At 41.6% G+C, this 27,223-nt stretch overlaps 1 protein-coding gene across 1 annotated transcript in view; it reads left to right on the forward strand.

Annotated features, from left to right (window-relative positions):
* Positions 1-27,223, forward strand: part of LOC129854110 (leucine zipper protein 2-like) — a 184,577-nt gene that overhangs the window by 149,728 nt on the left and 7,626 nt on the right. Inside the window, exons 7-10 of the mRNA XM_055920808.1 lie at positions 6,286-6,348; positions 15,318-15,392; positions 16,872-17,039; positions 20,825-20,932. Of these exons, the coding sequence (XP_055776783.1) occupies positions 6,286-6,348; positions 15,318-15,392; positions 16,872-17,039; positions 20,825-20,932 (414 nt within the window). The remainder of the gene's footprint in view (positions 1-6,285; positions 6,349-15,317; positions 15,393-16,871; positions 17,040-20,824; positions 20,933-27,223) is intronic.

The raw sequence follows: 27,223 nt of genomic DNA on the forward strand, positions 1-27,223 counted from the left end.
CTTTGGGAATCTCAGACGACCCGAAAGAAAGGTTGAAAAGGCTGGTAATAGGGGTGGCAACAATTTCAGCAGATAGTTTTAGAAAGAAAGGGTCCAGATTATCTAGCCCGGCTGATTTGTAAGGGTCCAGATTTTGCAGCTCTTTCAGAACATCAGCTGACTGTATTTGGGAGAAAGAGAAATGGGGAAGGCGTGGGCGAGTAGCAGAGGGGAGGCCAGTGCTGTTGACCGGGGTAGGGGTAGCCAGGTGGAAAGCATGACCAGCCGTAGAAAAATGCTTGTTGAAATTATCAATTATAGTGGATTTGTCGGTGGTGACAGCGTTTCCTATCTTCAGTGCAGTTGGAAGCTGGGTGGAGGTGTTCTTATTCTCCATGGACTTTACAGTGTCCCAGAACTTTTTTGAGTTTGTGTTGCAGGAAGCAAATTTCTGCTTGAAAAAGCTAGCCTTGGCTTTTCTAACTTCCTGTGTATACTGGTTTCTAGCTTCCCTGAAAAGTTGCATATCACGGGGGCTGTTCGATGCTAATGCAGAACGCCATAGGATGTTTTTCTGTTGGTTAAGGGCAGTCAGGTCAGGAGAGAACCAAGGGCTATATCTGTTCCTGGTTCTAAATTTCTTGAATGGGGCATGCTTATTCAAGATGGTGAGGAAGGCATTTAAAAAAAAATTCGAGGCATCCTCTACTGACGGGATGAGATCAATATCCTTCCAGGATACCTTGGCCAGGTCGATTAGAAAGGCCTGCTCGCTGAAGTGTTTCAGGGAGCGTTTGACAGTGATGAGTGGAGGTCGTTTGATCGCTGACCCATTACGGATACAGGCAATGAGGCAGTGATCGCTGAGATCTTGGTTGAAAACAGCAGAGGTGTATTTGGAGGGCAAGTTGGTTAGGATGATGTCTATGAGGGTACCCGTGTTTACGGAATTGGGGTGATACCTGGTAGGTTCATTGATAATTTGTGTGAGATTGAGGGCATCAAGCTTAGATTGTAGGATGGCTGGGGTGTTAAGCATGTTCCAATTTAGGGTCGCCTAGCAGCACAAGCTCTGAAGATAGATGGGGGGCAATCAGTTCACATATGGTGTCCAGAGCACAGCTGGGGGCAGAGGGTGGTCTATAGCAGGCGGCAACAGTGAGAGACTTGTTTTTAGAGAGGTGGATTTTTAAAAGTAGAAGTTCAAATTGTTTGGGAACAGACCTGGATAGTAAAACAGAACTCTGCAGGCAATCCTTGCAGTAGATTGCAACACCGCCCCCTTTGGCCGTTCTATCTTGTCTGAAAATCTTGTAGTTAGGGATGAAAATGTCAGAATTTTTGGTGGTCTTCCTAAGCCAGGATTCAGACACGGCTAAAACATCTCGGTTGGCAGAGTGTGCTAAAGCAGTGAACAAAACAAACTTAGGGAGGAGGCTTCTAATGTTAACATGCATGAAACCAAGGCTATTACGGTTACAGAAGTCATCAAAAGAGAGTGCCTGGGGAATAGGAGTGGAGCTAGGTACTGCAGGGCCTGGATTCACCTCTACATCACCAGAGGAACAGAGGAGGAGTAGGATAAGTGTACGGCTAAAAGCTACGAGAATTGGTCGTCTAGAACGTCTAGAACAGAGAGTAAAAGGAAGTTTCTGGGGGCGATAAAATAGCTTCAAGGAATAATGTACAGACAAAGGTATGGTAGGATGTGAATACAGTGGAGGTAAACCTAGGTAATGAGTGATGATGAGAGAGATATTGTCTCTAGAAACATCATTGAAACCAGGTGATGTCATCGCATATGTGGGTGGTGGAACTGAAAGGTTGGATATATAGTGAGCAGGGCTAGAGGCTCTACAATGAAATAAGCCAATAAACACTAACCAGAACAGCAATGGACAAGGCATATTTACATTAAGGAGAGGCATGCTTAATCGAGTGATCATAAGGGTCCAGTGAGTAGAGGTTGGTTGGGGTCACGGCGATCCAGACAGCTGGCCGGGTAGCTGGCTATCGGTAGCAAGATAACATAGGATGGAGGTCTGTTTTTTTTTTTTTTTTTTTTTTTGTCACCTCGTTCGTTTCCGTCGGTAGATTAGTGGGGTTCCGTGTGGTAGAGGGGATCGATCCAATTGGCAAAATAGATATAGTGACCCAAGAAAAAAATGAAAAAAATTGTCCGGTATACTTATTTAGATAGCAGCCGATAAGACAGCTAATAATTAGCAGATGGGTATTCAGAAACGTCGCAATGGAAAAGCCTGTTGAAACCACCTCGGACAATTACGTCGGCAGACCAGTCGTGATGGATCGGCGGGGCTTCGTGTCGGCAATAAAGGGTCCAGTCCAATTGGCAAAAGAGGTATAGTAGCCCAATAATTCGCTGGTAGACCTCTTCGGCTAGCCGGCAGATGGGCTTAGCTCGAGGCTAGCTCAAGGCTAACTGGTGCTTGTTTCGGGACAGAGGTGTTAGCCAGTAGTAGCCAGTCGGTTGCAGTTAGCTAGCTACGATGATCCGGTGTAATTGTCCAGAGCTTGCGTCAGGAATCCGGTGATGTGGTAGAGAAAAAGCAGTCCTATATGCTCTGGGTTGATATCGCGCCTGCAGACTGGCAGGTATTGGCCCGAGCTGAAGCTGGCTGGTGTCCGAGTTAAGGGTGAAGACCGCAGCAGTGGCTAACTGACTACTAGCTAGTAGCTAGTTATCTGGCTAGCTTCTGATTGGGGTTACGGTTCTAAAGTATAAAAAATAGCAGATCCGTACCACATTGGGTGAGGCGGGTTGTGGGAATGTATATTCAGTTCCTAGATGGAAAGTGAAATTAAAATATATACGAAATGTATACAAAAAATACGAGGACTATTTACGCGGGACAAGACGGGACAAGACAAACACACGTCCGACTGCTACGCCATCTTGGAATGGGGATAATAAGATAAAGAAACTCATAATTTGTTTTATAGTACTCATAAACCATATAGCTGTCTTGTTGCCATGGGTTGAGTGAGCTCATGCACTTCGACATGTTACAAAATGGATCAACAACATTGGTTGTTAATAACGATCACGCAAGTGATATAACATCTAAGACCAGTGACAAGTAAACTGTACTTGGGTTACCATTTCAACAGTGCTCAATAAAAAAGATACATATTATTTTCTAATGTTTTTTTTTACCACTAGGAAAATGTGAGAACCCATTTCTTTTTATAACAATTCCACTTTTGGGGGGGGAGGGGGGGGGGGACCTCACTTGTGACACTCAGTGCCCAGTTTATTCATGTCGAAACAAACTTGAAGACGCACCCCCCTCACCACACTAAAAAATATTTTCACACTACCCTCTCCTTGTACTGTCAAATACATTTTACACCCTCCCCCCTCATAGAATAAACTCAAAATAATGTTTATGACCACAAATAACAGTAGCTGTAGCAACCCTGTGTTCATAAAAGGGGATATCGAGTTTGCCTCTTTTTGTGGCACATGATTTTGTGGTATAGTCGATGCTACAGAGGGCTACTGGCCAGAAGGTTCAACGTTCGCCGACCACCACAGACAAGCTCGCTCTCCCTGCCCGTTTCATTACAGTATGATCAGAGCCGGCTGCAAAGAATGATCAGCTAGGGGCAAATCAGATTTTCAATATTTTGATACCATATTTATAATTATATAAAATATAGGTAACACATTTTCCAGCAACAGATTTCTGTGCCAACGCACCAGATTTCTCAGTGCCAACGCACTGAGAAAAAAAATCCAGAAAATCACATTGTAGGATTTTTAATGAATTTATTTGCAAATTATGGTGGAAAATAAGTATTGACTAAATACTTTTTTGCCCCACTGTATACACAAAAGTGACTGGGAATAATTAATACATATGGAATCATGTATGAACCAAAAAAGTGTGAAAAAATCTAAATAGATTTAGATTCTTCAAAGTAAAAATTATGTTGGGTAAAACAAAGGTCAAATTAAAAGTACAAATCTTGGCGCATCGTAGCACCATTAGGTGAAAAAACTCGACTTACCCAGTTGCGGCCCACTTTTTGGGAGCAAACCACTCGATTTCGTCCCTACATTATATTGGCATCGAACATGTCACCCTCCCTAGGAGAGGGGGTGACCTTGACAATTTATTGTTAAAACAAGAGGCTGCCTGGATCTTTAATTTAAAGACACTTGCTCCCTTCGGTCTCAACGTATACTTTGATCTGAAGCCTTTCTTGTGATTTTGCTATTGTAAATGTTTGTAGGCCTATGTAGCCAAATTGTATCTATGATCGTATGCTATCCATATGCTATCCATTTATGTTTTTTGTATGCTTTTTTAATATATGAGAATTAACCAATGATATCAGGCCACACCCAGCCATGATTACAGACACCTGTGTGTGTCCTTTGACACTATATAAACTAGTCACCCTGCAGTGGTTGTCATTATACCCTGATGAAGACAGCTTGTCTGTTGAAACGTTGGATATTAGTTTATTAAAATATTGCATCTGAGCTCCTAGAGTGTGCGGCTTTCCTTTTATTTTACAAAGATTCTTCAAAGTAGCCAGCCTTTGCCTTGATACGCTATCACTTCTGATTTGCGCTTAGTGGGACTATCATTTGTTTTTCAACAGGACAATGACCAAACACACCTCCAGGCTGTGTAAGGGCTATTTGACCAAGATGGTGAGTGATGGAGTGCTGCATCAGATGACCTGGCCTCCACAATCACCCGACCTCAACCCAATATAGATGGTTTGGGATGAGTTGGACCGCAGAGTGAAGGAAAAGCAGCCAACAAGTGCTCAGCATATGTGGGAACTCCTTCAAGACTGTTGAAAAGACATTCCAAGTGAAGCTGGTTGAGAGAATGCCAAGAGTGTGCAAAGCTGTCATCAAGACAAAGGGTGTCTAATTTGAAGAATCTAAAATCTATTATTTGTTTAACACTTTTTTGTTTACTCCATGATTCCATGTGTTATTTCATAATTTTGATGTCTTCACTATTATTCTACAATGTAGAAATAAATAGTCGTAAAAATAGTAAAAATAAAGAAAAACATTTGAATGAGTAGGTGTGTCCAAGCTTTTGACTGGTACTGTATACGGCCTATATAAAGGAAGAGAAGCTTAAGCCTATCCCCGGAGAGGTAAAGATATGGCGGCGGCATGCTATGACACCAACATGCATTTCTTTACTTCAGATGGCTACTATACAGATATAAACCTATAATTTGTACATTTTATTTCCCAATATTTTGTTGGATTATAGAAGTAACTCTAATAGTCCTGAAACAGTTCATCTGTCAGTTGGAGCGCTGGGGCGTACTGCCTTCATATCATAGGCCTGCAGTAGCTTAAGCTTAATAATAGCCACACCATACCAAACCTTCACAAATGTTTCTAAACTTTATTAGGGTAATATCGAAAGTAAGTCAAGCCATTGTTTATAGGGAAAATACGAGCAGAAGAGCAAAAGTAAAGCTGGGGAAAAACACACTACCCTCCCCTCTGAACCCCCAAAAAAGCACACAACACTCCCTAAAGCAAAAAGAAAAGTTTGAAAACTCTCCCCTATTTTGGACCACACCTCCCCCTAGTAAATTTTGATCTGTCCATAACCTCATTTCACTCACCTTTTTATGTATTCTTTTAAACTTGGGCTTTTTATTTATTCTTTTAAAATAGGCATTTCTACCTTTCATGTTATCCACCTTTTGTTTAAAGAAGTTACTTCCCCGGGGGGGTGTAAACAGCTGTTAAACTGGTGCAAAGGTTCCAAGAGGACTGACTATCTCCAGCATCAGGGAGCCAACCCCCATGTGCTTCCATGAGCTTACTGATGTGTAACCATAGTAATGTCAGGGAGAGCTGGGCACTGTGTGTGTTTGTTCAGTTATGATCGGAGGCCAGGGAAAGCCATGCATTTTGCAGACTGTCTGAGCTCTGTGTGTTTGTGTCTGTATGTGTGAGTGTGTGTGGCCATCGAGAGGGGAGGGGTGCTACCAGGGAACTGTATGTGTGGTAGTGGTTGTGTGGAGTGAAGTGGGAGTGAGAATAGGGCTTTAGACAGTGGGAAAGTAGCCAGTGCAGGACTGAATCATTGTGTGGGCTTTGCAGTTCACTGAATGGGAGATTTTACATTTTCTTGCTCTCTGTAGGTCCCTCCTTTGAGCTGGAGCTTTGCCCAAAGAACACGCACAAAGGAATGCTCTGCTGCAGCCGGCAAAATCCTGCTACGTGATCTAAAACCAATTTCACTATTTGAATAAGCTAACACTTATTTTCTTATCTTCTCCTTGCAGTCCAAAAAAATCCAGGCTCAACTGAAAGAGCTGCGGTACGGGAAAAAGGATTTAATTTTCAAGGTAAGAGCAAAGTGAAGGGGGCTGCTTTGTTATGGTTCCAGACCAGGAGTAAACAGGTGCTCCAGTCCACCTTGAAAAGATGATCCTATCCGGGGGCACTTGGCTTAATTAGTAAGTCCCCATTGGAAGGGATGGCCAGTACTCAGAGGGCTCACAGGTTTTTGCACCACTGCTTTTCCCTCTTATACTGTAGTCAGTGCAACGTGAATTATTCTATTACCACCCTGGAAGGTTTCCTTTGGTTTCATGATTATGTACAGCTTTGGACAGACAGCGTGCAGTTTCTAGATCTGTTTGTGCTGTCTTGTCAACGCCTATGGCCATTGACATGCCACACATTATTTACACTGTGGTCACATCCCAAAGTGAACAAGCCCCTTTCCAAAAATACATCTAATTTGTCATGAGTTGCATCTGTTTCCACACTTGCAGCATGAAGGATGTTATCGATACAACCACCGTTACCGATAAGTACATTGTCCAATGCCAAACCTTTTCTGAGATTTTGTTGAAAGTGAAGTCAGGTCTATGCTGAATTACCACAAATTCCTTGAAAGTATTATGCATAAATCAATATATGGTGTTAAATATATAATTGAATCCTTAAGCAATCCACGAAGACCTATTGAGATAAGGGAGACCTGGAAAATACTGCAAGCTCTGGTATGATAAGCAACTACAATAAAATGTAACCCCCAGCAGTGAAGAAAGTCCACAAGTCTATCACATAAAGTAAACTATGTGGTTACACACAACTACACATTATAATCCCATTCTAATTGGAAGAATTGACCTTTTTAAGTGTTGTATTTTTTGTATCTAAGATTCATGTAATAATCATTGGCATAGATACGGGGACATAGGCTGACCTTTCGGTTCTTGTTTGGAGGGCTGGGTCGAGAAATGTCAGTTGACATTTCTGCCACAGTGCCTCCTAATACCATTTCATAAACGCACGATTTGATCCCTCAGACCTGTCATTTTTTAAGCTCTGTCAGATGGAATAATGACAGTGGATAGGAAAGGGCTCAAACCTCCCCACTGAGTTTAATGCTTCCTATAGCAAATTGTCTGAATATATTGTCCAGTTGTGCCTCTCGACCGTTCAATTTCAATCTCAAGGATGCATGGCCTTTTTTTGCAGATCGTGTCACAGGTTGTAAATTGTTGTCACCAAATCTCTCAGGGGTGCTCATCCAGAACAACCTTATTTTTCTCTACATCCTAAAAAATGGGGTTTAGAAGATTAAACACAGGTGATATAGTAGGCAAAAGAGGCTAATTTGATTTAATTCCAGTTTTCAGTTCCGGCTTAGTCAAATGAGGCATAGTGAGCAATCGGAACTGGCAGTGATGTGTAAGACCTGACCAAATGTATTCATTTCAACGGAAAGTAAGAGGTAGACACTGACTTTATATTTTTTCAGCTTTGCAGTGGTGATGCTGAGGTCAGCTATAGGTCATAATCATTCAATGTAGGTATGGATGACTTTACCAATAAGCTACTGGATGTGACTGTTATATAACTGCATCGATTTTTGCAGTAAACATAACATATAAACCTCTATTTCTTCTCAACAAACATGACCATCCATTATTTTCCACCTCGTAAAATCAAAGATACAAGTGTTGGGCATTTTTATGTACAAATCTAAAAATACTTTATTGCTAATACTTCACATGATTCATATATGATAGCATTTTATTCTAACTGATGAGAAGACACCATTCTGATTGTGTGGCTCATTTTCTTGGTTTGCTTCCAAGAGTAACCCAACAAACCGGGAACATTCCCAGAACATTAGCTAAGATTCCCATTAAGTTCTAGTTAGGGTTTTATCTAACATTAGGATGATAACATCTAAAAAAACATTCAGAGAGTAACATTTATTAGGTTTCCAAGTAATGTAATAACACAATGTACCACTAATGTTTTTCCAACAAACCAAAATTGGTTCAGTGAAAGTTCCCAGAACATTCGTTAGGTCGTGGCAAATGTTCTCATAACACAAAAACTGTCCATTCGTGGTGTATAAAACATTTGCCTGATGTTGCAAGTACGTTCCTATAAGACATTTCATCTGCTCTTTAAAGGTTCCCAGAACGTTTCATTAGGTTGTGGGAACAGTCTGGTGAGAACATTGTGGGGACATCACAAAAGATATGTTCCCAAAATACAAAAACTGTCTAGTTGTGCGGATGATTCTACAATGTTTCTTTTGGGTGCATAAAACATTCACCTGATGTTACAAGAACGGGACACACTGTATTTGGATAGTCAGGATTTTCCATCTGTAGATGCTCTGAAGATGGTCATACTATCAACAAACTACAGTTGAAGTCGGAAGTTTACATACACTTAGATTGGAGTCATTAAAACTCGTTCTTCAACGACTTTCTTGTTAACAAACTATAGTTTTGGCAAGTCGGTTCGGACATCTACTTTGTTCATGACAAGTAATTTTTCCAACAGTTGTTTACAGACTGTAAACTACATTATTTCACTTATCATTCACTGTATCACAATTCCAGTGGGTCAGAAGTTTGCATACACTAAGTTGACTGTGCCTTTAAACAGCTTGGAAAATTCCAGAAAACATCATCATGGCTTTAGAAGCTTCTGATAGGCTAATTGACATAATTTGAGTCAATTCGGAGGTGTACCTGTGGATGTATTTCAAGGCCTACCTTCAAACTCAGTGCCTCTTTGCTTGCCATCATGGGAAAATCAAAAGAAATCAGCCAAGACCTCAGAATAAAAACAATATTTAGACCTCCACAAGTCTGGTTGATCCTTGGGAGCAATTTCCAAACGCCTGAAGGTACCACACATTCATCTCTACAAACAATAGTACGCAAGTATAAACACCATGGGACCACGCAGCCGTCATACCGCTCAGGAAGGAGACGCGTTCTGTCTCCTACAGATGAAAGTACTTTGGTGCGAAAAGTGCAAATTAATCCCAGAGCAACAGCAAAGAACCTTGTGAAGATGCTGGAGGAAACGGGTACAAAGTATCTATATCCACAGTAACGTGAGTCCTATATCGACCATAACCTGACAGGCCGCTCAGCAAGGAAGAAGCCACTACTCCAAAACCGCCATAAAAAAGCCAGACTACGGTTTGCAACTGCACATGGGGACAAAGATCATACTTTTTGGAGAAATGTCCTCTGGTCTGATGAAACAAAAATAGAACTGTTTGGCCATAATGACCATCGTTATGTTTGGAGGAAAAAGGGGGGCGCTTGCAAGCCGAAGAACACCATCCCAAACATGAAGCACGGGGATGGCAGCATCATGTTGTGGAGTGCTTTGCTGCAGGAGGGACTGGTGCACTTCACAAAATGGATGGTGTCATGAGGGAGGAAAATTATGTAGACATATTGAAGCAACATCAAGCCATCAGTCAGGAAGTTAAAGCTTGGTCGCAAATGGGTCTTCCAAATGGACAATGACCCCAAGCATACTTCCAAAGTTGTATCAAAATGGCTTAAGGACAACAAAGTCAAGGTATTGGAGTGGCCATCACAAAGCCTTGACCTCAATCCTATAGAACATTTGTGGGCAGAACTGAAAAGGTGTGTGCGAGCAAGGAGGCCTACAAACCTGACGCAGTTACACCAGCTTTGTCAGGAGGAATGGGCCAAAATTCACCCAACTTATTGTGGGAAGCTTGTGGAAGGTTACCCGAAACGTTTGACCCAAGTTAAACAATTTAAAGGCAATGCTACCAAATACTAGTTGAGTGTATGTAAACTTCTGACCCACTGGTAATGTGATGAAAGAAATAATAGATTCTCTGCTATTATTCTGGCATTTCACATTATTAAAATAAAGTGGTGATCCTAACTGACCTAAGACAGGGAATTTTTACGAGGATTAAATGTCAAGAACTGTGAAAAACTGAGTTGAAATGTATTTGGCTAAGGTCTATGTAAAATTTCAACTTCAACTGTATACATGTTGAATTGTGTATATTAAAGTCACAAGGGAGAATCTTCTACATGCCACCACTGAGTGTATTATAGAGAGCTATAAGGTCATGGCTTCCCTGCCAGGATTAGAAGAGTGTGCACATTTATCTAGCCATTACAGGCATTAAAATAAGTTACAGTATATCCAGGCAGAAAAAAACCTGGCATCTTCAGGATACACCATTTAAATTTGATACCTGTAGGGTTTCTGTAAGGGCACAAGGCGAGACCAAGATGCAGACACAGGAGGCAGATGGTTAGAGTCCAAGATGTTTATTATTAATCTAAAAGGGGTAGGCAAGAGAATGGTCGTGGACAGGCAAAAGGTCAAAACCAGATCAGACTCCAGAGGTACAGAATGGCAGGCAGGCTCGAGGTCAGGGCAGGCGGGAATGGAGTCCAGAAAAACAGGCAAAGGTCAAAACCGGGAGGACTAGTAAAACATAATAGAAAAGCAGACGCACGGGGAAAACCACACTGGTTGACTTGAACAAATAAGACAAGCTGGCACAGAGAGACAGGAAACACAGGGATAAATACACTGGGGAAAATAAGCGACACCTGGAGGGGATGGAGACAATCACAAGGACAGGTGAAACAGATCAGGATGTGATAGGTTTCAATAGGAGTGCCTTCCCAGCAAACCAAAATTGGTTCTGTGAAAGTTCCCAGAACATACTTTAGGTTGTGTTTCTTGGCCCAAACAAGTCTCTTCTTATTGGTGTCCTTTAGCAGTGATTTCTTTGCAGCAAATTGACCACGAAGGCCTGATTCACACAGTCTCATCTGAACAGTTGATGGTGAGATGTGTCTGTTACTTGATCTTTGTGAAGCATTTATTTGGGCTGCAATTTCTGGTAACTATAATGAACTGGGTCTTCCATTTCTGTGGTGGTCCTCATGAGAGCCAGTTTCATCATAGCGCTTGATGGTTTTTGCGACTGCACTTGAAGTAACTTTCAAAGTTTTAGAATTTTTCCGGATTAACTGAACTTCATGTCTTAAAGTAATGTTGGACTGTTGTTTCTCTTTGCTTATTTGATCTGTTCTTGCCTGAACATGGACTTGGTCTTTTACCAAATAGGGCAATCTTCTGTGTACCCCTCTATCGTGTCCCAACCCAACTGTTTGGCTCAAACACATTAAGAGGGGAAAAAAATTCCACAAATTAACTTTTAAGAAGGCTCACCTTTTGAAATGCATTCCATGAAGCTGGTTGAGAGAATGCCAAGAGTGTGCAAAGCTGTCATCAAGGCAAAGGATGGCTATTTGAAGAATCTCAAATATAAAATATATTTTGATTTGTTTAACCCTTTTATTGGTTACTACAGTACATTATTCCATATGTGTTAATTCATAGTTTCGATGTCTTATATTATTACTATTATTCTACAATGTGTAAAATAAAGAAAAGTAGGTGTTCTAAAAGTTTCGACTGGTAATGTATATTGACATTTTCAAATTGCATCTGTATAGCCCACGTAAAAAGAAAACAGCCTTCATTGCATCTACAGCTGATATGTTTACAGCATTACAATAACCCCGTGTGTTATTTAACTGTAGGCTACATACCATTGCTGAAAGAACCATTACCAGCCTCTCGTGTATGTTTGTGGGGATGTGTTTGGAACCCCATTTCTTCCCCGGCTGAATATTGACCAGCGATGTTTGATAATAAGAAGACTGCCCATTTGAAATGAGAGCTTTAGAATTCCTCTATATTGTCTGTCCAATTACCTTGAAAAGGACCGCTTTGAATCATTTGTAAGCACTTCGGTATCCACTTTCTCCTCTATCTTCTTCAGAACAATTTAGTGTAGGGAGCAATGAATACCTCTGCCTTTTCAATCGTCATTTGATATGGGGAAATTATATACTAGCCTTTATACCTGTGATTAAAGAACTGCTTCTGAAAGTTTGTTACTTTGGTTTCCCTCTCAAACACAGTCGGACAGCTACAAATGGCTTTGTGTGATAGTCTCACTTCCCCATAATGTAGAAATACCTCAGCGGAGTAAATTGATTCCTTGGTTTCTGTGCAAACGGTTCGTTCTGAATTACAGTTCTGTCCATGACTGTGCTCTGCAAGCAGCCCACTGCAATAACAAAACAAAACTACTGCAATGCCTCATTCAAAAAGACTGACTTGCTACATCTCAGTGATGCCATCAATGGCACAACAGTATTTCACTTTTACACAATGTTGCTAATGCAACACCCAACATGTAAATGTACTACAAAGGAGGGTGTAAACCAACCTTGTCACATAATCAACACAGCACAGGTGCATTCCAATTCAAATGAAAACCAGCCACTATGACAGTTCAAAGCGCCTTTACAATGTCAATGACAGTTGAAACATGAAATCGGGTGTAAGCATCCTTGTATGATCTAGACAAGAGCAGGAAAATACAGGATACATTCAGACACTAGACAACTCAGAAAGGGTACACACTCTTAGAGAAAAAAAGTGCTATCTGGAACCTTAAAGGGTTCTTTGGCTGTCCCCATAGGAGAACACTTTAAAAAACATTTTTGCTTCGAGGTAGAATTATTTTGGTTTCCATGTAGAACCTTTTCCACAGAGAGTTCTACATGGAATCCAAAAGGGTTCTACCTGGAAGATGGGTTAAATGGAATAGTAACTGAACTGTACAATGACTGTAGGCCAACCTCTCACATGTAGCCAAATATAAAATGAACTTAGTATTTCTTGCAAATGTTAATTTTGTCTCGGGAACAGGAGTGGAGAAATATTTAATCAAATCAAATAGAACAGGTGTAGGTAGACCTTACCGTGAAATGCTTACGCCCTTAACCAACAATGAACTTCTAAGAAAATAGAGTTAAGAAAATATTTACGAAATAAACTGAAGTAAAAAAAGTTAAACAATAAAATAACAATAACGAGTCTATATACAGTGTGTCGAGGGGTAAAGATTATAAACAGTGAGTAGCAGCATTGTAAAAAACAAAGGGGGGGGTCAATGCAAATAGTCCGGGTGGCCATTTGATTAATTGTTCAGCAGTTTTATAGCTTAGGGCTAGAATCGGAGCCTTTTGGACCTAGACTTGGCGCTCCGATAGCGCTTGCTGTGCGGGGGCAGAGAGAACAGTCTATGACTTGTGTGACTGGAATCTTTGACCATTTTTGTGGCCTTTCTCTGACACCGCCTAGTATAGAGGACCTGGATGGCAGGAAGCTTGGCCCCAGTGATGTACTGGGCCCTACGCACTACCCTCTGTAGTGCCTTACGGTCCAATGCCGAGCAGTTGACATACCAGGCGGTGATGCGACCGGTCAGGATGCTCTTGATGGTGCAGCTGTAGAACTTTTTGAGGATCTGGGGACCCATGCCAAATCTTTCAGTCTCCTAAGGGGAAGGGGGAGGGGAAGATACATCACATAACATTATGCATCCAAGACGAACTGCAATCTTATCAGAAACACTTTGGATCATTTTCACAACCTTCATTTCCTTAAAATCAGTTAAACTGATGTCCTTTAGCATGGGAATATTCATTCTCCTGTTCTAAGATTTTCTCCCTGGTCCCTAAACGTTGAGTAATAAGTAGCCTCCCAAATCTCTGAAATGATAAGCAGAAACATATCTATGTAGGCTTTTAAAAAATCCTGCAACCCTATGGAAAAATCTTTACGCAGTCCCTGGACATATTTTAGTACATTTTCGATTGTAGTCTGATGTAGCATGTATGTTATGCACACCAAGCAACAAGCCAGAATAGCCATAGGTCTTTTGTGAACTGACACCCCCACATATAGTCTCCTACACATATTCATGGGCAAACATTTAGACCTGAGCTTTTTCCATGGGTCTTGACACTGTTCATGCCAGAAGACGTTGACCTTGTAATTTGCGAACGTATGCCTGTACAGTATATCATTCGGAGAGCCCTGTAAAAGGCGCACCATAAACTTTCACAATGTGAAGTCCATCACCCGGGCCCTTTTACACACCCTCTCTGTAAATCCCCTCCTATTAAGCATGTCCTCCCTCCCTGATGAGTTCCTCAATATTGTAATGAGTCCTTCTAGAATCGGGAGTCAATTCATTTGAACTCAGTCCATTCACATAATGAATCGGATTACATTTGTTCATAGGGCGAATAAAAACAAGCCTTTTTGAAATGTCCAATTTATGGATGGGATTTTAATTGAGTTGAGATAGAGTTGGCCTCATCCTGCTCTTGAGCACGCTTGCTGGTTTTACCGGTGCCATTTCTTTCATTGATAAGATCAAACCGTTGGTGAAGAGCCATCTTGTTTTAGTCGAGACGGTCTTGAATAAATCAAGGTTTATCCCTTTACTCCCCCTTATCCTTCTATAGCATGTCACCCTAAAGTTTGCACCGTGAAATGTACTGGTCTACACATTGAGCTGCTTTTGAGGATAAAGTGTCTAGCAGTCTATAGCTTGGCTTACAGTTACCACATCATACAGGGATAAGTTGTGGATATGTTTTATATTTAGTTAAAAGCAGAAGGGTATTGGTATTCCTAAAAGCCAGACTGTAGGCTGCATCTTCAGTCTGTTGGACTCTAACTGTTGGAATACTGGAACTTGCAATTGCATAAATACTCTGCCTTTTTCATGGATTGTAAAAAAGGTAATTTCGTGATATATCAGTCGATTAAAGTACCATTCATTATCCCAATTCACCTTATTGCTCAAACAGTTTGGTATGTACTGCAATTGAGCCATGTGCAATCAAATCGTCTTGATTCTGTCAACTTTTTAATGTAGGCTTTTGGGGTAATACCTTTGGGAAGAACACAATCACTTAGATTTCAGCCAAAAGTGAAGACCCACGCAGAGAAAGTCTTACACTTAGTCTTAGTAAGCGCCTCTGACTGAAGTGACCGCATAATCTATATTCAGTAGTCAAGACACGGTAGGTTAGGAAATTGCTGTGTTTGCAAGAGTACAACAGTTCAATTGTTTCAGCTCAAGTATCTTGTCTTTCCACAGGGACAGCAGCTAATGGATCTGGAGCACAAGTTAACCATTGCCAAAGAAGAGTTGGAAAAGGCCGCACTGGACAAGGTGGATGTCATTAAACTTTTACTTCATCGTAATCCATCACTTTTTAGTCTTTCACTTTGATATTTTGTTGTTTCTTATTTGTATTGTGTTTCTCCTCTTCATTTCTTCTCGGGGGTAATGTTCTCGGTCTGACCTGTTGAAGTGCTTTGCGATGGCAAACAATTTTGAGAGGTGCTTTTATGTATTTATTGCATTTTATTTATTTTTTTACCCCTTTTTCTCCCCAATTTCGTGATATCCAATTGGTAGTTACAGTCTTGTCTCATTGCTGCACCTCCCGTACGGACTCGGGAGAGGCGAAATCCGAGAGCCGTGCGTCCTCCGACACACAAACCAGCCAAGCCGCTTAACCCGGAAGCCAGCCGCACCAATGTGTCTGAGGAAACACAGTACACTTCTGGCGACCGAGTCAGTGTGCACTGCGCCGGCCCGCCACAGGAGTCACTAGTGCACGATGGGACAAGGACATCCCTGCCAGCCAAACCCTCCCCTAACCTGGACGACGCAGAACCAATTGTACGCCGCCCCATGGGTCTCCCGGTCGCGGCCGGCTGCGACAGAGCCTGGACTTGAACCCAGAATCTCTAGTGGCACAGCTAGCACTGCGATGCCGTGCCTTAGACCAGAGAGAGTATGCTTATGCCCTACAGTTTTCTCAGCTTTATTTATATTTATGTATGCTTCGGAGAAGGAACTTCATTGTGCTATTCTACAGTCGGTGTAGGGATGGATGCATAATTGTGGGATGGCTGGTGACCAAAAGGCTCCTGAACAGCTTCTACTCCCAAGTCATAAGACTGCTTAACAGTTAATCAAATGGCTACCTGGACTATTTTTCTATTGACCCCCTTTATTATTGCACTGACTCTCTTGCACCAGCTCTATGCACACTCACTAGACTCTACTCACACACTCACGCATACTACACTGACACTCCAACACACACTACATACGCTAACACACACATGCCACACACTCACACATAGACACCCTTTCACACTCTTCACATACACCGCTGCTACTCTGTCTATTATATATTCTGTTTGTCTAGTCACTTTTACCCCTACCTACATATACATACCCTATTACCTCAATTACCTCAACTACCCCGTACCCCTGCACATTGACTCAGTACTCATACTCCTTGTATATAGCCTCGTTATTGTTATTTTATTGTGTTACTATTTCCTTTTTTATTTAGCAAATATTTGTCTTACTTTAACTGCATTTTTGGGAATGGGCTTATAAGTAAACATTTCACGGTAAAGTCTACACCTGTTGTATTCGGCGCATGTTACCAATAAAATTAGATTTGATAACGGTTACATTTTATCAGTGGGTGGATATACAATAATTGGTGTGTAACTGAGGGAGTTATCAGATGAATGTAGAAAGGGGGGCCCCAGTGATTGTTATTTACTGTTACCATGGATGGATGGTCAAAGACTCATATCTGTTTGCTTCTGTTGCTTGGAACAGGAGTCTCAGTTGAAGGCACTGAAGGACACAGTGCACATCTGCTTCTCTGCTGTTCTGCACAACCAGCCCACCAGCAGCCACAGGTTCCCCGCCACCCCCACCCACTTGTTCAGATACTCCTCACTCGTCAACAGCTCCAGAGTCACCTTTCAGCAGCCACACGCCAAGGTAATGCACATTCTCACTCCATGCAACTCCCGGCAGTTAAGAGGAACAGCAATGGGCATAAACTTTGCAGCAGATTATCAATTTAGATTTTCGGGGTGACAATCACAGAGTCAAGTACCGATTTCTCAACCAAATGTTCCTAGTGTCACTCCCTGGAGAGGAGTCACTCCGAACATAATTACAACTAAAGACAATAATCGGGCAAATAGGATTGCAGAAGTTGCTCAAAATAATAACATGTCCAAATACAGCAGGCTTTTGCTTCATTTATGTTACTCTTCACACTCTATTGCCAGGAAAATAAGACCCAATTATTTTCACTGTAAGGGTGTGCGATCGGCACTTGTTTTCAATACAAAATTGTAATTAAATGTGACACTTTCTTTGTTGAGTGTATTTGAAAGTCATCTTCATACAGCAGTTAACAAAAGGCCAAGGACTTAATCCCCGGAGAGCAAACCAAGGGTGACAGTGGTAAGGGAAAAGTTATCTAGTGAAAACAGGATTAGCACTATAGAGGACTAACCTGGGGAACCTCTATATACAAGTTTTCATTAAAAAACGGTCACTATGATAGAGTGCACAGTGAAACACCAACTAGCCACAATAACTCAAAGTTGGATGTGTTGTGAGTGATTGTATAGATAAGAGCAGTAAGCATTTATTTTGAGGGGCACTATTAGCAACTAGCGTACCGGATTGAGAGCTGATTTGTTATACTGACACCTGGCTGTCACTCTGATTAGTTGGGTAAGTACTGTCACAAGATATAGGCCTAACATCCTCCACCCACCCAAAAATGGATGATACGAAAAATAAATATGAATTGTAATGGAGTAGGTTGTCACGTCCTGACCATAGAACGCCTTCATTTTCTATGGTAGAGTAGGTCAGGGCGTGACTAGGGGGGTTAGTCTAGTTTATATTTTCTATGTGGGGTTCTAGGTTGTTTTTTCTATGTTGGTATGATTCTCAATTAGAGGCAGCTGGCTATCGTTGTCTCTAATTGGGGATCATACTTAAGTAGCATTATAACGAACATGACATAGGTTTCTAGATCATTGGTAGCTTATCATTAGTAGCTTTCCACAGTAAATAGAGAAGTGGTTTACCTTATAAAGAGAATAAATAAATAATTATATTGCCCAAGGATATGTAGCAAAGTTTGTCAGCAGCGTTGCAAACAAGATGAACCCTTTGAGGGCATTGAAGAAGAAAAAAGAGGTATGGCCTTTTTCACATGAAACCCAAAATTGAGCTCAATTCTTCCATCACATTAATCTGTTCTGAACTACACCCCATTCACTTTATTTATACGCTGTGCAAAGTCATGTTGGACCTTATCACAGGTTATATCAACTACTGCAGTCATATCAGAATATCGAAGTCAATCACAGCTGTGTTTTAGTTTCTTATCGGCCCTGATCCTAGTGAGCAATCCTGTTTCTAAGAGACTTTTCTCCCGGATGCAGTCAGAAGTCATTCTGCCTCTCGGTGTGTTGGGTGTCAAGCTAAGAGCCTTGACATTAGCTATGTGCCACCCAGAGGACTTTACAGCTCTTTCAGAGAACGCTCCAATACCCCTCCATACGGAAGCACCACATAAAACAAGAAATGTAATGGCCACTTTATTTCCAAAGATATAAACTATAGTCAATGTTCACAACGGCAGAAGATGACTCCATTACAGCCGATGTGAGTGAATTGTGCTGGGCCTCGTCTCATGTTCCAAGCGGGGGTTGAGGGTGGGAGGTGAAGGAGAGTAGCGGGTCTGACAAAAGGAAAGATGACAGAGGGAAAACATATGTATTGGTGCAAGGGATCTGCTTATGCAAATCAAGATTTTACGTCTCACTTGATTAGCATACAGATAGCTCCACTCCATCCTGTGCAGTCCCTTTGGCCATCCGCTGCTATATCCACGGATACTGTCTGCGGTGTGATTCAAAGATGGTTCTCCTCCCTGTAAAGATGACTAGTCCTCCCAATCTGTTGTCACTGTCTGTTCAATGTGAAGGGGCCCACGTCTAATATAAATCACTGTCAAAGATGGCGAAAAAATGGGGACCACTGACAACCGTAACACCACCCCACATTTCGCTTGTCGATTTGCCAGGCAGTGTTTCCTCCTTTTCCGTGAGGATAACTCGAATGGACTCAATATGCTAAGGCAAGCCGGGCCTCTTACAAATGTAACCAAATGTATTCCATCAGCCCTTTCATGGCCCAGTTTCCGTTGCATATTTGGTTATCTATTAGGTATTTAATAGAAATGAATAGCTACTAAACACATTCTGTTGGACATGCTGATATTTGTTAGTATGCCTGACTAGCCCGACGAGGGCCATTATTGTCTGTGATCAAAAGGCAATTATTTTGCACAGAAAACAATATAATGTTACATCATTGAAATGAGAAAGGTTTAAAAGCCTACCATTATTTCCTCTACAGCTTTACAAAATATAACGCTTATGCAAGCAATCTTATGCTAACGCCCTCTTGCAGTTTTTGGATTCCAAAGTGGTTAAGATCTGGGATATTTGTGTGTACCAGCTACCCTCTCAGCATTATGCTTGGTATTTGAGTTCCTAAACATAATGGGCCTTAAGCTCCACTAAACAACCATTACTAGATAAGACTTGGCTGCAGACACAATCCCCTGCCGGTGAAAGATTCATTAGTGAGAGGTTGCCGGGATCAGCAAGATCAGGGTGGAACTCTCTTCATATTTAACAGGCCTAGGGAGGAAGCCAAGTCTTGTGGTGGTGATAGCATGCAATTTTCATCAAAGTAATGGGAGATGACGTGTGGAATGTGGATTCTGTGGAATGCTTGGGGCAGTAATTTACTGCCGGAGGAAAAATCGGGATCTTTATTTGCTGGCTTCCTCTCTGAACTTTCCTTTTGACTTGTTGATGGCTTCTCCAGATGAAATCAGTTGCGGGGGTAAACAGTGAGTTTATTTTTGGTATATTTTATTTTACAGTGTAGAGAAGTATTGCTATGGGCAGAACACATTGGGTCTCTTAAAATATGCAACATGCATTTGAATGAGCTTAAATCTCTCTTTTTAACGAAGTCCATGAGATGGACAGAAATAATGAATGCAGATTGAAAGGGAAATGTGCACGGAGTGAAGTATTCAGAAAACTATGTTTAAATGTTTTGGTTGATTTGGGTAAGATCTCTGCAATTTGCATATTTCTGTCTATTTGAAATGTTATCGTTGTTTTTGTTCATATTTCAGGTCAGATCTCTGTGCTGTGAGAACTGTTCAGAGAACAGAACAACCATCCATGCATGAATTTCTAAAGACATGGCATCTCTTGTGTTCCTTGAGTAGCAGGACCGTTGGGCACAGAAAACCATTTCATCAGGCACTCATACTCCATCGTCGTTCAATAGAATTGTCCTGGCCCTGATGGATACTGTCAGAAAGCACTGAAATAATACATAAGACTTCCGTTTAAATAGGTCACTACAAGAGGCAAATTCAAAATAGCTTTTTATGAAGTGAACACATATGTAATGAAAAATCTGTATTTTTCTCTATGGAAAATAGCTGTGGTATAAGCAAAATAAAATACACCGGGCTGTCCAGTTCAATGATAAACAAACCGCTTTAAATGCACCTCAGGACCAAATCTCTTGTCATGGTCTATTTCTACAGAGCTGCACTATGTGTCATGGCTTATAGAAACCTTACCCATACCTGTCATGTTCCACCTTCCATATTTAAAATTCCTAAACAACTCCTTTTTCTCTCCCGCACTTCTTTCTCGCAGGATATCCCGAAAGTTCAGAGAATCATCACGGCCAGTAAATCGCCTGCGAACATTGGGGTAATGAGGAGAGAAAGTAATCCCGGAGTCAAGGACTGCCAGATGGAAAAGGTGAGCCTTTGGACTAATTAAATTGTAATAGCCTATTTGTGACCCTCAGGCCCCAATCCAGCAGCTTCATCTGTTCATTAAATTCATTTTAATCCTTCCGTTTTTACCCCAAAATGTCTTTCCGTTTCACAGTGTTACACCGCCACTGCGGCTAATTTCAGATCACAGGATCTGGGTCAATCAAAGACTAGTCTGTGAGGCTCGGGGCAGGCTTTCAATGTCATTGGAGAAACTGGAGAAATATCATATGTTGTCACATTTTGTATATTCAAGAAGTCAGAAATAAACAGCCAGCCACTTGCACGTTTCGCTGAAGATACAAACTCAAGCCACTTTCATTAGACGAATGGGATCTCACGCTCTGCATTGTATGTATGGTTATGATGCCTGGAGAACGAAGGCGAATATGACTGCCCAACTCTATTGGATTGGGCGGCAGGGAAGGGACAGTTCCAGGGAGGAAGGTTCTTCTTGACTTGTGGTTATCAATAACCATGACAGAAATGAGGTGGGGGGGACGCTGGGGAGAGACAGTGCACTGTCCAAAGGGATCCTTTCCAGACAGAAAATGACCCTCTATGGAGAAACGTGTCAAAAAGATAGTCCCGTAATGAATCCGTGCCAAAAACAATGTTCGCTCCTGTCGCGTTATTGATGATATCATTTTGGCGGCGCCGTAAAAGGGGAAATCCTGCTGCAAAGAGACCTGTCCCCCAAGGACACCGTCAAGTTCTATGTGTTTTCCACTGCATGATTCGATGAGATGGAGAGAGATTAGAAATGAGTTATGACAGTTGACAACAGCTGTTATAATGCGCGATAAGTATGCATCAAGGCATGATAAATGCATTTAGAAGGCATTGTGTGTGTGTGTGTGTGTGTGTGTGTGTGTGTGTGTGTGTGTGTGTGTGTGTGTGTGGGAGCGCGCGAGTGTTACCATGTGTTCTCTTACAATGTGCACATTTAGAAATTGTTTTACTGCAATCCTTAAATCTCCTCTTTATAGGCAGCTTCACCAACCACCCGTACCACTTTTAATAGTCCTGTATCATACACAATTAATGAGCTTGGGGATTGCAAAATGGTGTTATGAAGCAACTACGATCTCTGTTTAGGATCCTTCTAGCCAGTCAAAGTTTGAGTTTAAGAACATGCATTCCGACATAGTTTAACAGCAAACGATGCCTAGAGCAATAAACGTTTTTTGCACATCATGTTTATCCAAACAGACAATTCATTCACCAAATTCTGTGATGTTTTCAGTGAAGCGATGAGTGTTTTCCATAGTGCTCAAAGCTCTGCACACAGGTAATGTCGTAAGATGTATTTGTACTAACCTAATCAGCTTCAGTGGACAGTTGTGTTGGCTGGTATAGTCGGTCAGGCTAGTGTTAGAGACATATCAGCTGTTTGAGAATCAAAAAAAAGACAGACTACTAGAATAATTGGTTTTACTGACCGGCTTCAGCCAAAACATGTTCTGTAGGTTTTATGTTATTAGGTCTTATTTAAGGTTATTTACTGTGAATAAATAGGCATATGCAGTATAGTCCCTAGAGGTGTATATATATATATATATATATCGACCACCTGGATTCGGTCCTACAGTGCATTCGGAAAGTATTCAGTCCCCTTGACTTCTTCCACATTTTGTTATATGACAGCCTTATTCTAAAATGGATTAAAATCAAATCCCTCATCAATCTGCACACAATACCCCATCATGACAAAACAAAAACATGTTATTAAAAGTACAAATCTGAAATATACATTTGCATAAGTATTCAGACCATTTACTCAGTACTTTGTTGAAGAACCTTTGGCAGTGATTACAGTCTTCTTGGGTAGGATGCTACAAGCTTGGCACAACTGTATTTGGGGAGTTTCTGCCATTCTTCTCTGCAGATCCTCTCAAGCTCTGTCAAGTTGGATGGGGAGCAACGCTGCACAGCTATTTTCAGGTCTCTCCAGAGATGTTAGATCGGGTTCAAGTCCGGGCCCTGGCTGGGCCCCTCAAGGACATTCAGAGACTTGTCCCGAAGCTACTCCTGTGTTGTCTTGGCTGTGTGCTAAAGGTCGTTGTCCTGTTGGAATGTAAACCTTCGCCCCAGTCTGAGGTCCTGAGCGCTCTCATCAAGGATCTCTCTGTACTTTCTCCCATTCATCTTTCTCTCGATTCTGAATGTTCTACCAGTCCCTGCCGCAGAAAAACATCCCCACAGCATGATGCTGCCACCACCATGCTTCACCGTAGGGATGGTGCTAGGTTTCCTCCAGACGTGATGCTTGCATTCAGGCCAAAGAGTTCAATCTTGGTTTCATCAGACCAGAGAATCTTTGTTTCTCATGGTCTGAGAGTCTTTAGGTGCCTTTTGGCAAACTCCAAGCGGGCAGTCATGTGCCTTTTACTCAGGAGTGGCTTCCGTCTGGCCACTCTACCATAAAGGCCTGATTGGTGGATTGCTGCAGAGATGGTTGTCCTTCTGGAAGATTCTCCCATCTCCACAGAGGAACTCTGGAGCTCCTTCAGAGTGACCATCGGGTTCTTGGTCACCTACCTGACCAAGGCCCTTCTCCACCAATTGCTCAGTTTGTCCAGGTGGCCAGATCTAGAAAGAGTCTTGGTGGTTCCAAACTTCGTCCATTTAAGAATGATGGAGGCCACTGTTTTCATGGGGACCTTCTTTGCAGCAATTTGACCATGAAGGCCCGATTCACGCAGTCTCCTCTGAACAGTTGATGTTGAGATGGGTCTGTTACTTGAACTCTGAAGCATTTACAGTGGGGCAAAAAAGTATTTAGTCAGCCACCAATTGTGCAAGTTCTCTCACTTAAAAAGATGAGAGAGGCCTGTAATTTTCATCATAGGTACACTTCAACTATGACAGACAAAATGAGAAAAAAATATCCAGAAAATCACATTGTAGGATTTTTAATGAATTTATTTGCAAATGATGGTGGAAAGTAAGTATTTGGTCAATAACAAAAGTTTATCTCAATGCTTTGTTATATACTCTTTGTTGGCAATGACAGAGGTCAAACGTTTTCTGTAAGTCTTCACAAGGTTTTCACACACTGTTGCTGGTATTTTGGCCCATTACTCCACGCAGATCTCCTCTAGAGCAGTGATGTTTTGGGGCTGTTGCTGGGCAACACGGACTTTCAACTCCCTCCAAAGATTTTCTATGGGGTTGAGATCTGGAGACTGGCTAGGCCACTCCAGGACCTTGAAATGCTTCTTACGAAGCCACTCCTTCGTTGCCCGGGCGGTGTGTTTGGGATCATTGTCATGCTGAAAGACCCAACCACGTTTCATCTTCAATGCCCTTGCTGATGGAAGGAGGTTTTCACTCAAAATCTCACGATACATGGCCCCATTCATTCTTTCCTTTACACGGATCAGTCGTCCTGGTCCCTTTGCAGAAAAACAGCCCCAAAGCATGATGTTTCCACCCCCATGCTTCACAGTAGGTATGGTGTTCTTTGGATGCAACTCAGCATTCTTTGTCCTCCAAACACGATGAGTTGAGTTTTTACCAAAAAGTTCTATTTTGGTTCCATCTGACCATATGACATTCTCCCAATCTTCTTCTGGATCATCCAAATGGTCCCAGCTCTCTGCAGGTCATTCACTAGGTCCCCCCGTGTGGTTCTGGGATTTTTGCTCACCGTTCTTGTGATAATTTTGATCCCACGGGGTGAGATCTTGCGTGGAGCCCCAGATAGAGGGAGATTATCAGTGGTCTTGTATGTCTTCCATTTCCTAATAATTGCTCCCACAGTTGATTTCTTCAAACCAAGCTGCTTACCTATTGCTGGTTGAGAGAATGCCAAGAGTGTGCAAAGCTGTCATCAAGGCAAAGGGTGTCTACTTTGAAGAATCTAAAATATAAAATATATTTTAATTTGTTTAACACTTTTTTGGTTACTGCATGATTCCATAGTTTTGATGTCTTCACTATTATTCTACAATATAGAAAATCGTTAAAATAAAGAAAAACCCTGGAATGAGTAGGTCTGTCCAAACTTTTGGATGGTACTGTAAATAAAAAAAATAAAAATAAATGTTTTCCTTTATTATTTTATCTTAACCTTACCACCCATCCCCTATTTGGAGTAAACAAATGGACAACAACACTTAGGCTTCTACTTCCATCTTATACATACTATATACATTTGTGTCACAACTGGATGTGACCAGGAGTCACATAGGGCGGCGCACAATTGACTCAGTGTCGTCTGGGTTAGGGGAGGGTTTGGCCATGGGGGGCTTTACTTGTTTCATCGTGCTCTAGTGACACCTTGTGGCGGGCCCGGGCGCTTGCAGGCTGACTACGGTCGTCAATTGAACGGCGTTTCCTCCGACACATTGGTGCAGCTGGCTTCTGGGTATTGCAGGCGGGTGTTAAGAAGCGCGGTTTGGTGGGTCATGTTTCGGGGGCTGCAAAACTTGACCTTTGCCTCTCCCGAGCCCGTTGGGATGTTGCAGCAATGAGTCAAGATCGAAATTGGGAAGAGTAAAAAAATATATAAAAAAATAAAAGGGGGCAGTGTTGTATTTTGAGACAGGCTTGAATAAGCGAAGTAGCCAATAGGCAGAGGGTAGCATAATTTGTCTGATTCTCTCTAATAATGACATGAGAATAATAATTCATTTTAATTTGTTTTGTGCATCTATCAACACAACAGAATGTTCAGTCACCTCCTTGTGGATAAACAGGTTAATGTCAAGCCCTGCATGTTTGTTTCAAAAGTCTCATGGAACAACACACATTGGCTATAGGCTGAAATATAGTACCGCTATTTCCATGTTAAAATGTTATGTGATGCATTTTCTCCATAGTTTTTTTATGGTAGGCCACTGGTAGGCCTACATTATGATCAAATAGCCAGAGTAGCTTACTTGGCCGCTGTTGAAACAGTAAACTAAAGCAGGTACAGCGTCAGTGTTCACAGTAAATTCGCGCCGGAAGTTGCACAGAACTTTCCCAATGGTCAACTTTGCACTCTGCAGACCTGAAATTTGCTCACTGGCAGAAAACATTTTGAGGGAACATTGGTCCCAAGTTCTTGAAGGTGAAATTTTGACATTTGGTAGTGCATCAACAGTTTTCCTTATGTCAATCACTGACAGTGACTGACATAACAATTAGCCCATGTCAACTAACATTTTATAGATTGCTAGGTAAATTAATCTAGCCAGGTATCTAAACCTTGTAGTAATCATGGCCAAATTACTGACTGGGCATGCAAGGCATGCATACTCAGATACGTGTAGCATATTTACATGGCGTAAGTCATGGCAAAATGTGTAGAATTGCAGGAAATTTGCTATAAAACTGTAACATTCTAACTTCATCCCATGGCAAATTTGTAAAACTGCATTCAATTTGCTTAAAACTGCAATGTTTTCTCTCCACCCCTTTGCAAAATGTGTAGAATTTCTTTCCGTTTTCTCTCCGCCCATGGCAAAAGTAAAATTGCATTAAATGTATTTTAAAACTACTAAATATTCTCTCTGGCCCATGTAACAATGTGTAGAATTGCAGAAAATGTGCTCTAAAACTGCAACATTATCTCTACGCCCCATGGTAAAATGTGTAGATGTACATTAACATTAAAGCTGCATTGTTTTCTCTCCGCCACCAAGAGGTAGGACATTAACATGTTTCTCCTGCAAGGTCAGGAGGCCCCCAACCAAATCTCGCTTATGGCCCCCAAAATGCCCTGGCTAAATGTTGCTGAAACATTTGTGTTTGTAAACTGAGGAGTGACTCTTAGGAAATGTACAGTTGAAGTTGGAAGTTTACATACACCTTGCCCAAATACATTTAAACTCAGTTTTTTACAATTCCTGACATTTAATCCTATCTTAGGTCAGTTAGGATCACCACTTTATTTGAAGAATGTTTAAATTGTTTAACTTGGGTCAAATGTTTTGTGTAGCCTTCCACAAGCTTCCCACAATAAGTTGGATGAATTTTGGCCCATTGCTCCTGACAGAGCTGGCGTAACTGAGTCAGGTTTGTAGGCCTCCTTGGTCGCATACGCTTTTTCAGTTCCACAAATGTTCTATAGGATTGAGGTCAGGGCTTTGTGATGGCCACTCCAATACCTTAACTTTGTTGTCCTTAAGCCATTTTGCCACAACTTTGGAAGTATGCTTGGGGTCATTGTCCATTTGGAAGACCCATTTGCGACCAAGCTTTAACTTCCTGACTGATGTCTTGAGATGTTGCTTCAATATAGCCACATAATTTTCCTCCCTCGTGATGCCATCTATTTTGTGAA

This window comes from Salvelinus fontinalis, chromosome 4 (genome assembly GCF_029448725.1).
Source record: "Salvelinus fontinalis isolate EN_2023a chromosome 4, ASM2944872v1, whole genome shotgun sequence".
NCBI classification, from domain to species: Eukaryota; Metazoa; Chordata; class Actinopteri; order Salmoniformes; family Salmonidae; genus Salvelinus; species Salvelinus fontinalis.